Source organism: Exophiala aquamarina, assembly GCF_000709125.1.
Source record: "Exophiala aquamarina CBS 119918 chromosome Unknown aczIA-supercont1.3, whole genome shotgun sequence".
Lineage (NCBI taxonomy): Eukaryota > Fungi > Ascomycota > Eurotiomycetes > Chaetothyriales > Herpotrichiellaceae > Exophiala > Exophiala aquamarina.
The window spans coordinates 2,586,534-2,600,086 of record NW_013550585.1 but is presented as its reverse complement, the minus strand read 5'-3'; the positions used below and the strand labels follow the sequence as shown (position 1 = coordinate 2,600,086).

The 13,553-nt window shown below is 51.8% G+C and overlaps 2 protein-coding genes across 2 annotated transcripts; one reads left to right on the top strand and one right to left on the bottom strand.

Moving 5' to 3' along the window:
• Positions 1–64: 64 nt before the first annotated feature.
• On the top strand, positions 65–2,142 carry A1O9_04521 (uncharacterized protein; the record flags this gene model as incomplete). The annotated part of the gene is made up of 3 exons (XM_013406811.1): positions 65–81; positions 138–1,817; positions 1,896–2,142. The coding sequence occupies 3 exons, from the start codon at positions 65–67 to the stop codon at positions 2,140–2,142; spliced, it is 1,944 nt and encodes a 647-aa protein (XP_013262265.1).
• A 920-nt stretch (positions 2,143–3,062) lies between these two features.
• Positions 3,063–6,038, bottom strand: A1O9_04520 (uncharacterized protein; the record flags this gene model as incomplete). Its single annotated transcript, XM_013406810.1, has 1 exon — positions 3,063–6,038. One exon carries the CDS (start codon positions 6,036–6,038, stop codon positions 3,063–3,065), a length of 2,976 nt encoding a protein of 991 aa, XP_013262264.1.
• Between the last annotated feature and the right edge of the window lie 7,515 nt (positions 6,039–13,553).

The window sequence follows — 13,553 nt, the reverse complement described above, 5'->3', positions numbered from 1 at the left end:
GAGAGAAGCTCAGCATCGCCTCATTGAACCAAGGCTGTCCGTCAGCCTCGAGACCGCAAGGAGGATGTCATTCATCCACGAGTAAGTTCTCACGATCTATTTTCTCCAACAAAAAGAAGCTGAACTATCGATCACAGTGACCTCCGTCGAGTCGATGCCACCCTCGATAAATTCCAGCTCAGAGATGCCGAAGAGAGATCCGCGCTCGCCGCCGCCGAAAGACTGCAGGCGACCGTTTCCACCGACGAAGACCCCCACAGCCTGCAGCTGAAGGCGATTGTAAGAGCTCTGTCAACGACATCAAGGTCCAATCCACTGTTGCGGCGCTCAAGAGTGAGGAGCTTGTTGGCGCAGATTTCACACAAGAGGTCTGAATACACGGCGACACAAACAACCTCGCAAGAGGTATCCAATCTAGAATGGGTGGCTGTGGGGAAAGCCACCGCTCAAGTATACGGCTTGATCCTTGACTCGCTGTTAAACAGGACCATCCCCTTGAGTGAGTCGATTTGGTACTGGGACGACGTACTCGGGTCATATGCAAACACCGCCCTGTACACGGTGCAGATGTCGCCCGTCAAGTTTTGGAAGCAGGCCAAAGAAGTCTACGCGGACGCTCGGCAGAAATTCAGATCAGGCACACATATAAGAGCCTCGGCACAAGAAGCTACATCTACGCTTTCGGCGGGCTGGCGAGAATTTTACGGCCTCGTCCAAAACAGTATTAAGGAGAGATCCTTGGCCCAAGCACAAAGCAAGATCCTCTCGCCCTTTTCCATAGCTCGGATAGAAGTCCGCCGAAATCTCACACACATCACAAATTTGCGGCGGACGAGTGCAACAACTATCGGACGACTTGTTCGAGAGTGTCTCGTGTTTGATGGTGCTTCAGAGGATCGAAAACATGGTGCGCTTCCTATGCTGATGGAGGCACAAGAAGAGGAAGACTGGCAAACTACTGTTGCCAGGGCCGTCAATTTACTCGGAGGAGCTGTACGGTCTCAGCAACAAGAAGACGACGAGGAGGAGAACGACGACGACTCAATCGACCCAGCGACTGCCTCGAGCACTGAGGTGGCTCATGCATTAATCAAGATCCTAGACGAGCACCTCCCCCAGCAGGAAACCCAAGCCGATGCCTTGAGGTCGGCATACGGCAAACCGTCTCGACTGATACGGTACTGGATCCCAGCCGTTGGGATTGTGCTTTCCGGCAGTACCTTGCTCAGAATCGTCTCAAATCGACGTGCAGAGATCGCACAGTGGTTCCGCGACCTCGGCCAGACGGCGATCGACTTCTGGATCAATTGGGTCCTGGAGCCTACGAAGAAACTGATTGGCACCATCCGCCACGACGAAAACAGCGAAATCGCTATTCAAAGCCGAGACAGCCTTCAAGCCGACAGAGACAGCCTGGAGCGCATGGTCGTCGACTTTGCAATCCAACACCCTGAAAATGGGACGTCGTTCACCGAGAGCCAAATCGCCGACATCAGAAGCAAAGTCAAACAGGGCGATCTGACGTCCGTCTTGAAAGCGTACGAGCGTGAAATGCAAAGCCCTATCAAAAATGCGATCGCAGGCGACCTCATCCGCACGCTGCTCATCCAAGTCCAGAAAACAAAGGTCGACGTGGAAGTCGCCATCGGCGGCATTGACTCCATCCTCAAGAGCCAAGAATTGCTCTTCGGCTTTGTCGGCATCGCGCCCGGGGTACTCATATCCTGGGCGCTCTTTCAATGGCTCCGAGGTACGTTTGGAGGTCGAAAGGGCCTGCAGCAGGGCCGGAGAAAGGGTGAAGCTATTCGTCTCATCAGGTAAGATTCTTTCTCCCCTCTCCTTCCAAACCATCTTGTCTGGCCATCACTGACATCCCCATGCGTCGTCATCTTCAGAAACATCGATCGTACATTGACCAACTCGGACCTCGACGGTGACAACATCATTTCCGAAGAAAACCACGGCCTGCTGCTCTGCGAATCGCACCTGCTGCGGCAGCGTGTCACGCAGGTCCTGCCGAAGAACTTCCAGCGAGAGTTCCTCGAGGACCTCGACGATCTCCTCGACGTTAAGGGCGCGGTGACGAAGCAGGTCAATGCCCTCCGCAGAATTGAGTGGGCCTATGCCAAGTGGTTGCGCTGAGGGAGCGACTGTGTGAAGACCGCGCGGGGCGGAGGAACGGGGGCTGGTTGCACTAGGGATCTACTTCATGCATATGTGCCGTTCTTGTACTGTATGAACCATATCTTCAGGTATCGGTGGATGCATCGCGAACAGGTGGTAAGGCTAGGTATCGTGATGCGCCACAGTACCAGCAACGCGACCTCAGATCTGGACCTGCAGTAGTTCGCCTGGCTAGCAGCCACGAAAATGAAACAGGAATTACTCCTGATCTTCATCCCAAATCCGGCTTGCGCTGGCTACGCGCTACCCCAAGTGGACTAGAAGCACGCTCGGTCTTGTGATCCTCTGTGAATAATTTTGGGACGCGTGCAGGACGTTGAAACAATATCCTCGCGCATGCAATGATCGATCCTGAAATCGCATTCATACGACAGATGACCAAGAAAAGCACGCCAGGCTTTGGAACCAAGGTGTGTCTGCTGTTTGCTGTGAAAATGGAGGTAATTAAAAGAAATAGTGGCTAATATGTATAGAAAATAGCGAAGGGGAATGGAGAATGCAGAGGAGCCTCTCCGTTCATACCTCCAATGCCGTGTTTCCACCCCTCCCACCCCAATTTCTCATGCCCGGCGAAACCGCCCCCCCCCCCCTCCGGCTACTTAAAAGTGGATTATTATATATATGATTCTCGGCCGTTGAACTATCCTTGCATTCGTGAATCTTGTCGGGAGCTGTCCCACAAGAGCGTATAGTCAGTCAGTCCTTCCTTGTCTGGTTGACTCTCTTATCATCTCGACGATGTTTTTGGGTCGGTGTTTTCGAAAGTTGAAAGCCACCTCAGTATGTCGCTTTTCTTGAGGAATGGCATAAATGGTATGCTTCATATATCTGGAAATGGCCGTCTTCGTCCAAGGTTGTTGGTGGAATGGATCCGTCTTTTAGCACGCTGCTACAGAATCGGTGGAGCAAGATCTGCCATCTCGGTCGGCTGATGTATCTCGTCGGCCGGAAGACACACGATTTAGACGGTCCATAAAGACCGAAGCTGTGAAGTTGGCGGCATCCGACTTGCGGCCCAACAACCTCATTCCTTGTATACACGTGTCGGCGTGAACACGGAGATCATCGTAGGTAAAGTGGATCGTGACCCAGTCATGGGCAGGATCATTTGGATTATCCCATGTTGCAAGCCAGTTGATGAAGATCTTGCAAGCGGAACCCATGGCTCGCACGAGGATGTCCGTCCATGGCTCAGTGAGGATCGCACTGCCGTTGCATGCAAAATGGAATTCGGCGTTGTCACGGAAAGAAGGTGCATGCTCGGACAAGGATGCAGCTGCAATTTTTGCGATGGCGAGTGCGTTAGCATGTCGTAGCTCTACAATAATACCACAGGAGAAACGTAAGTCACGCTGTGGCTTCATGGTCTTTTCCTCCCTGTCAATAGAAGCAATCGCATCGGCCAACAGAAGACAGCCATAGTGCCAATGGCCGTCGAGAATGACATACCATGATTGTACATGGGGAGGGAGGCTGTTGTGCGCATTGATGCAGTCAATCATAAATAGCCCGTAAGTCGAGTTCCATTGTTGGTAAACAGCAAGAGCCTCCTCAATACATTTCTCCAGGCTTCGGGGTGCGGTTCTCCGATAGGCGAGCGTTTGAAGCTGACCGACTTTTCGGAACATGAGTACCTTGACTGGAATTGCCTCTTGGAGGATCAAAGCTGCATCTTCAAAACTGCAAGGCCATCGAGGTGGTGTCGACCGTGGTCCTGCATATTTGAAGCCAAGTAAATATGAGCCCCAGAGGGCGCCGTCTTGTGTTTCATCCGCATCATCCTTGCAGCGGCCAAGCTGCCAACCGAATCGGGCTTCAGCATCACTGATACTCAAGCGGTCCATACTCTCGTGGATCATCGCACAATCTTCATCAGGTATAACCAGTGGTCGCTTGCTGATAGCTGATGACGTGGTATCACACATGACGCCAAGCCAGAATAAGATGTTGAACGTCTGTTGATCTTTGAGAGCGAGAGAGCCAATTGCGGGGGTTGATGAATCTGATGCCTGTGCTTTTGAGCGCATCCTCCGATATCTCTCGACTTTGCGTCTCCAGGAGAACAAGTTGCGTACGGCAGTTTCGAGATAGATTGGAGGCGAGGCCAGAGCCTCGAGATCGCTTGCATAGAAAGGATTCCATTCCTCATTCAGAGCTGCATCCATTGCTGGGTCTGAAGCCTGCTCCGGGGTAGCGTCAGTCAAGTTGGATTCATTCCAACCACCGCGACCGCTGTTGGGGGTCGAAATGCTATCTTTCCTCGACTTTTGCTGGGCGGATCCCCAGTTAGGTTTTGGATCCACAGGTCGTTGGGTGAGAGCAAAGATCATATATGCAAGAATAACCTTGAAAGAGTCTATCTCACCACTCGCCTGGATGGCGGTTTTAGCTTCGTTCCACAGGGTCCGTTGTATCATCCTCTCGCATTCTCCGGACATGATTGGATCTTCGACACGACCCGATGGCCGACCATCTTTGGATTTTGCTTGCCATGCGTCGATCTGAGATTTGCCTTCTTTGCTCCTCCAAAATGCATTATGCGAGCTATGAGACCACTGACTTGCAAAAGCCATAATAGCGGCATTGAGAGCCTGTGAGGCAGCTCGATTTTCATAGGCAGTCAATGGACGACCCCGAAGAGGCGAAAATTCCGAGTCAAGACGAGACACACGTGAGAAAATTCGGTTGTCACCAAGGCGGTATGCAGCCTCTTCGGCCGTCGATGAGGGACTGGCTTGCTGGAGGAGGTCGGAAAGTTCGGTCTCGTAGGGACAGTTTTTCTCAGTGACCCAACATGACAAGGAGTTTTCGAATGAATCATGATAGATGCGCAGTAAACCAGTGGCTATCATTGACTTCATCGCGTTGTCGGCGAAGCGGACTTGTCGAGGCGAAAGAGGGGCTTGAATTTGCCGTTTATTAGATGGGAATTGACGATTGCCAGAAGCACGGCGTAAATGAGAAATGCTAGGGGAAGTAGACTTGGTCTCCTGAACGCCTCTAGATGTAAGTCTGGCAAGTTTTGATGGAGGCTGTTGCCGTTGGCGTTCTTGCTCCGAATCCGAAGTGACCGAGATTTGACTTGGATGACTATGCGGTTTTGCACCCGCATTTCCAAATCTGATCGAGTCGGAGCTTGCTGATGAAGAGGAGGAGGAGGTGTCATAACGAGTTAGAACAGGAGGGTCGACATTTCCATTGAACCGCTGTTCTGCGCCACCAAGGCCGTTCAGCGTCTTCTCTGGAGGTCTGACCGAAGAATACTGTGAATTGCGATCATCATCAGGCTGAGACAGTGAATATTGAACGCCGAATGCTCGTACAGATCCATTATGATTTGTAGCATGGCCTGGAAAGTTGCTGGCTTTGGACTCTAAAGGAGTGTGTTGCAGGTCAGATGCAGGCGTGGATGAAGAGAACCGGGACCGAGGTGGCACGTTGAGCTCAGGGCGGGGAATTGTGTTGGACGCCGGGTTCTGATAATGTGAATGGTAACCAGGCTCTGAGACGGTGGAAGTTGAATGCGCGGTGGGAGGAGGAGGCGACTCGTTGAGTCCGAGCTTCCGCTTGATGCCCTTGGGAAGAGACTGTTTGGGAAGCGTTCGGAGCCATTCGAAAGTGCACTTCTTGCTTGTCCTCGCACAGTTGGAACAGGCATCAACCAAGTAGTCCTGCAGCTGCGAAGATTCATCGTCTCCAAGAGGAAAATTGACTACACGCAAAGTGGCGGCATCACAGGCTCTTCTGCTCTTGCGGCATTGATCACAACTCTGATATTGTCGCCGAGAAGTCTTGGAATAGCCGGATCCGGCTGTTTCAAGCTGAGAAGGTTGGTCAGAGATGGAGGTAGCCATGAGAAGCTCCTCTGGGAGGTCGACAACATATCAGGATACCAGTACAGGAGAAGGAGCGGAACACCGGGAAACAGAAACAGAGAAACAGAATCGCCAGCCGTGAAGCAGTGAAAAGTGGCCCTAGCGACGTCGGATGGGAGGGAGGCTAAGAAGTATACAGTAATAAGAGTTGTGGAGGTGTGGAGGAGTGTGTTGAGGACGAGTCGAGCGAAGAACGAGGAATTAGAGCAGCTGCAGTGGCGGTAGCGTCCAGCTAAGAGTCGGTCAACATGAGGTCAGTCGCTCAAACAACGAGCCCCTGGCAGTGGACAGGCGGTGGTGCAAGATCGAGAGTGGTGAGTTCGACTGGTGATGCTGAGTTTGTGACTGGTGTCAAGTTGGGAGGGGTTGCAGAATAACAGGGCGGATGCTCCCTCTCCTCGGTTTAGTGGTATATAGTCGGCGATAGCGCCTGGGCCATTCCACTTCTAACATTAACATTAATGTGTTGAAGAAGGGCGAATGGCACCATGAGGCCGAGCGAGGGAGCGACGAGTGAGAGGCCCTTTTCTTCGGATAGGGAGAGTGCCAGCGTCAGCGTGAGCGCCAGCGCCAGCGCCACCCCTGCTGCACGAGTACACATACTCGGTCCTACATAATACGAGTAGTTCCAAGCGACCAGGGCTCCGTGCAGACCCCAGAGTGAGGGCCTGGGAGGATACGAGCACTGCACACCCTGCGTACCCTGCCTGGGCCCTGGAGGATGGAGGGCATGGGGCTTGGGAGTCCACCTTTGCGCCCGGTACTCGTACACCAGACGCCGGGCAGCAACATCAGGGCGCCCCTTGCAACTTCCTATCAGGAAAGCTCTGGGCTAAAATCGAGACAGGCATGGTTGGGACCGGGGCGGCGCCTTGAGCTTTTCACCTGGACCCCTAGTTAGGACCCCGACTCGTACCCCCCCTAATGGGTGCCTCAAGGTAGGGAATGCCCTCTATTCCGCGCTTCTCCAGGCGAACAACCAAGCCCAGGGATTCCAGGCACAGGTAGAACACGATCCATCTATCAGTCTCGGCCTAACACTGTGTGATGCTTCTAACTCAATTGAACCTTTGAACCCTGACACACCCTCGATGGAGTCCATCAGGCTCTTCGGGGCGGAGCACATCATTGGCGACCTGAGTCCTGACCTGCACCGTCACCAAGGCGCCGAAGACTAGTAGTATCAATCAAAGGCTTCGATCTAGAAGTGGGCACGGCTGATGCCGCTGCATTTGCATCCTTGTCAGAGACGTCGTCGCGTTCTTCAAATCAACTTCCCACTTAGACAATGCAATGATGGCCTAGACACTGGCACTGGGAATGTCATGGGCCAGCTAGAGACGTCAGCGAGCAACCTCGGATTGCTGGCGCCGGGTGGTAACCTCGTCTCTCTGGTGCTGGCAACGAGGGAAACCCTTCGCACTTTTCTTCCTAACCCACACCATCCCCACTCAGCGTCTGCCCCAGTGGGTGGGGTAGCCAGGACCAAGGATGGCAAATACAACAAGTTAGTCACTAGCAACTACCCGTAGTTAAATCGCGTAACTATGTACATGTACGGAGCACGGAGTACTAGTTGATAGGAGGATTGCGGGGGACGCCCCAGGCCTGTGACCCTCTAATTCCACCGAATGCCCCCCAGGCCTTTCCCATCCAATCGTCCACACCTGTCGAGGCGGAGATGGTGGTCTCGAAAATGGTGACCAGCAGGCCCAGACCTGGTCGATCATGCAAAATGTCAACATCCACTGAACCTTTGCCCGACCTGGGAGGCGCAAATCTTCTCTGGCATGATTGGTTATGAACTAAAGTTCACTTCGGAAACTGTCAGAAAGGCCCGGCTGCAGACTTCCATGGATCAAACCGTCACTGCAGTCAGTGCTTAAGTCCATACGAGCGGCCTCCCGATCTCAGGACGACTCCCGCAAATATGACGAGTCGCATGGGAACCTCGGACTGAACGCGTCGCCGCTCGAATTGAAGCTCGTTCTCACTGAGAAGCCGTACCTGAGGGCCGGTAGCTTGCCAGTCAAACTCAACAGTGCACAGCCTTGAGCGAACAAAAGCTGCCATTGACCCCGATCAGCTTGAGGTTCGGAGCACATCTCAAGGCCGGTACTACATACCGAGTACGGAGTACTACAGATGGTAGCCCGTACTTTGTACGGATATCAGACACCGACTAACTTAACTAACTGTTCGCACTAATTAAATAGTCAGTAACTGGACTACCGCGACTCTCCGGATCGTCGGGCCGCTTCTCACTTGCCTTCCACCATTAAGCCACATTTCAAGCAGATGTGCCGCATCGATCTCAAGTTTCAACTTTATCCAATGTTGACGTCGACATCGACATCAACATCTCGACTTCGTGTGCCACAGCACTATCCGTATCTCGATCTCTGTCCACCAATCATTGATTTGCTCAACCGTCCCTTACTAGGATCTGGATCCCATGTGTGCTAAGATTATCTCCGTTTAATGTAACCCTTGCGCCTGGTATGCAAGTTGGTCGTCTTCGGGCCTGATCGTCAGCATGATCCATTGCACTCTGCTCGCAGATACTCAACAGCACACTTGGTTTTATCCAATAGATAAATCTTTCGGTGACGGGCTCTAGATAGGTCACAAGGCTGAATATGTATCACCAATCAAGCGCCACCTCGGGTTTAGGCGACTCCACAACTTCGCCCTGGTCGTGCTGTGAAATCCAGACGTGCACAAGTCAACCTGTCAAATGCTGAATTACCTGCAGGTACCTCCTACTGTACTGTTCTTGAAGAGGCTGCTTCGAGGCATTTTTTTGTCGACGTTCTAGACATGAAGTCTCCACCCACATCCATTGTTTCCGAGACCGGTGTTACATCCGAGTCTCTCAGCCACCGATTGAACGACAATATTAAATACCTTGCTCCTGGCTCTCACCAATAACGAAATGGCCAGTTGAGGCACTTCACATTCCGTGGGCCGCTCTATGAGTGTCAGACTCCATACGGATACGGAGTAGACAACACGCGTATCACGCGGGTGGAGCTTACGAATAAGGGGAGTCCCAAGCTCTGCTAACGTGCTTGGACCAGCCCGATTTATGATTCCGGCGGACTGACCTGAAGCCTGTGGGTTGCCCAAGTCCGCATCACCCACTAGTAGTCTGGTGACTTCGGATCATACATACAAAATTGCCAATGTGTGAATCAGAAAGAACAACAGGCCAATAGCGCCCGTAAGAGTGACTCAACAATGAAAGCTAGCCTAGGTTTGACGCTGATCGGCCTGCTGTCGTTCACGTCGTTTCATCTTTCGATTTGGGCTGGCGACACACCGAGCCCATGGAGGTTTCAGCAGTCCTTTGGCCAGCTGTGCTAAATGTTCCACTCCCGACTTCGCCGCTAACTTCCAGAAAAAGCAAGAATACAGGAGTTTCTAGCGATCTCTCGATGGGAGGCTGTCGCTCAGGAAGGCAGGCTTCGTTTTCTTGGTCCTAGTAGAGTCATCTTAACAGCAATCCAAAGCAGTACCAGGTGTGATCGCCATACCTTCTCAACTGCCAACTACTCTTTTTGGAGACCGGTGTCTGGCTGTACAGTTTCTGTGCTGGAGATTTCATCTTGTTAATGGCAGGGCAGGTCTTTGCCTCTGTGAAAACAGAGCTTCACAAGATGTTTGCACCACATACCTGATAAGGGGGTGCTAGAAACACCACCAGAGATTACTTCACAATCATCATTGGAGGGCTTGAGCATCCTGACGTTCGAGTTCAGGCACCACGTCTTGATAGGTGGCAATACGCTTAGCTGGCAAGCTGAGCGGGCCCTTGTGGAAAGAGTACGACGGACTTCGTCGATGGAATTGCCACAATTGCAATTGAGTATTTTGCCCTGACGGCATTTCTAATATCGGAGCCCCAACGCAAACCTGCAGGCACCGCGGTGTACTCCAAGCACGTTCCTGATAACGTCAAGATTCCTGCTAATCGGACAGTCTGGGATAAGGAAAGGCTTCTCGTTTAGACCTTACTGATGGAGAAGTACGAACAAAACGGGTTGGTTTCCACGGTCGGCTCACACTGCCAGGCTATAATGTTGACCAGGTGGCAGATTTGCCGGTAAGGTATGGCCATGCGCCCCATCAAGGGACGAAGTGGAGATTGCCTTGGGCATCAAGATCAAGCTCAAGGGAGGCAGTTGAAACCAACGAGACCCAACCAGAAGATTGCTGGTCTCAACAGTTTGATCACTACAGGAGTCAATCCTCCCAACTACATAGTACCGCTCAGAATCTTCAAAGTTTTCTCAATTGCGCACTACAGGTGCAAAACACCTCCACATTAGGGCAACTATGAAGCGATTCTAATTCCGACGCCACGCCAATCAGAAATTCGGCCCTTAGTTTGGGTGGAGGGTGACCAATTGGAGATTCTGGACGCCCTGAGGCTGTCTCCAGGTTAGGATTCCCGTTCGCTCCGGATGGTAAGCGGCGAGCGTTTCGAGGTACGGAGTACAGGAAACACTTAACCGAGCATCCGGAGGGAGCGACTTTGACCACTACTAATTACTGAATCTGCTCAGAATGGCCTGGATTGCTGTGTCTTGTCCTCACTAGCATACTGTAGTGCGCCCAAAGGACGCACAATCTCACCGGCTCGGAAACTGCATGGCCGCTCGCTTGGGACCTCGCTACACGCGGAAGTCTGAAACAATCTCGACCTCATTTTGTCGCTTGAGCTTGAAGCCGGCGTGCTTCGTCCTCCGTGCCTTTTGGAGGTAAGCAACGTCTTCTCCACTTGTGTTGAGCAAATACTGTCAGAGTGCTCCATCTGTGAGTCTGTGACATGAGTTGGAACTTGGAAGCTAAAGAACCCTAAATGGCTAGTTTAAGGGATGACCATCGGAATCCTCCACAACATCGACGGCGAACGATAGGGATAAGGTTTGGCGTGGGGTGTGAAACTACTCGTACGCGGGTCGGGCCCATGCATCGCCTTGACTTCACTCGTTGCAATCGAGTCCTTATACCTGATCTCTGGCCCTACTCGTACGGCGTACGGAGTACTGTTCTTGTGAAAAGTTCGGATCAGGAACGTTGCATACGAATATGTGGGTTCCTTCAGCTCATATCTACTAGCGCCATGTCTATAGCCCAACCTTGCTTTCAATTACTAGGAGAGGAATGTACTATCAAAATGCGGTCAAGGCCAACTTGGGTCAGCATGAGAGCATTGCCAAACACAAAGTACGGAGGATGCTCTTGACTTGACCCTCTCATGCTGTGCAGAGCAAAAGAACCAAGGTGTCCGTCACGGACGTGGCCTTGCTTTCTTTTGTGCTCGAGTCGTTTAACGATTGATGATCGGATTCTAGATCAAGCCAATGCTAGAAGGGTCTGGACCGCGGTCGACGAGAACAAATTCTCTCTTCTGTGTGGCCTGGCGCACGCTGCCTGATGTTGATTGTTTTCGTCCGATAATCCTTCATGATTTTGTCGGGGGATGTGGTTGCAATAAGCTGCAGTGGTAGCTCACACCGTGCTTGGACCAGTCATGTCGCCTCCTTTGGTGAGAGGTGTAGGTGGGTGCTCTTAGGTGAGGGCACAGACAGTAGAGCAAGTTGGTATGGCTAGAGGGCTTGTCTTTCTTCCCATGTCACATCTAGTATGCCAAAGGACACGTCCACGGACTAAGCGTTTGGGTTGTCTCTCTACTGTATCCAAAGGAGAGCTGAGAGGGATGACTGGAGCCACAGATCGAGAATCAGGAGTCCGCACCCCTTCCATAACAGTCTCGATCCATTTGGGTGCTGAACCGAGCAAAGGTCTCATGCTGATGCCAATTCCGCCGTCAACTAAGCTGCCCCGGGCGGTCGCAATAGACAAACGGTGGACCTGGTTGTGACTTCTGGTAACCACAACCGTAATTTCCTCTATTGTTTGCACGCCCACGTCAACCACGGCCCTCGACCTGATCTCTATGCGTAATATGTACCAGAGATCGACAGACTACAGCTGGTGTAAAACATTTGCAAGTTGGCTTTGCTACAATAGCTATTACAACACACCATCATAGGGGGCTGCGCAGAAGTGCGAGAAATAGCAAGCAACAGATACAGTTTGACTACTGCTACCAACGTACCAAACGCAGACAGGGATAAGTTCAAACATTCTCCCTGGATTTGGATTCTGCACGCTCCTTCGAGGGGAAGGATTATTATTTGAACTGTGGTGATGTCAATTGATCGTTGTCGAACTCGCTTCGATGAGCCCCTAGGTCAGAGTGCAATAGACCTCTCCCATCCCGAGACTCTCTCGCGAGAAGAACCTTTCTCCAGCCGTGCCTGTTGTGAGATAATAGCTGCTTCACCACAACCTCGATTCACCACTTCTGGCCCAACTTAAGCTTTCTGCTGAGGTTGCTGGGAGTTATTATCGCCAGATCTGGTAAAGGCAATCCACAAGTCTTCCGGATCCAAGCGCGGGTTCTCCTGCAGCTCTCTGAGAAAGACTTTCGCCTTCTCTCGCATATATGTGGTTTCTGGAAATGGAGACACGAAAGCAGGGCCGTCAAGTGCAGGACCTTTCTGCATCTCTTCCTCCTCTCGCCTCTGTTCGGCTTCGAAACGTTCGTTGTAAGTAGGCGACGAACTCCGGCGAGGCAGATCCTTCCCCGGTGGTTAACACTATTCCGTCTGGTCCACTGTTTCGGACTTCGAGCGATCCGGGAGAAATCGCAACAACTCTTCTTCGCGGTCGTCGCACACCTTGGACTCAGGGATTTTAGCCACTTCTCTTGCCGCTGGACCAGGCGCCGCAGCAGAGCAAGGCGCTAAAGTGATTTCAGACTCGCTTTGTTCAGATGGTACACTTCCTTCATTGACCCCCTCCATCAACATCAAACACTGGACAACTTCCAGCTCTCTTTCTGCACCTTGGGATGCCAACGTCGTAAACTTTCGACAAGCCCGACGACCAGCCAGGCCCATCAATGCACTTTCCAAACGCGAAATCTATCTCCTCCCCATTGATTTGACCGTGATTTGTTCGTAGCTAGGCATCTCGTTCCAACGACGTCTCAACATCAGAGCTCCTCCTCGCTCTGCCAAAACTATCCCGTTTCCCGACAGTTGATGTTAAGTATCTATCGTTGTGGTTGTTGCTTTTGCGATGATTCAATACGTGCCAATGCTGAAAAAGTATGAGTACTTCTAGTGCGAAGATTCCAGACCACAAAACGTTCTCCATCATGGTTGCTAATTATTTAGGCGAGGTATTAAAACACTAATGGGGCGGTGGCCGACCCGGTTGGGGGCTATTCTTAAAGCTTGAAGCAAACAGCCGGAGGGGGCAGAGATGAAAAGGCAGAAAGCAGCTTGCGTGGTATCATTGTTGTTGACAAGAATTTGCTTGTGCGTGGCTGACAAAGAGGAAAGGCAGGTTTTGTCTTGTCGTAATTCTGCCATTGTGAGTCTAAGCATGGTTGTGTCGATGGTGGATTGAAACAAA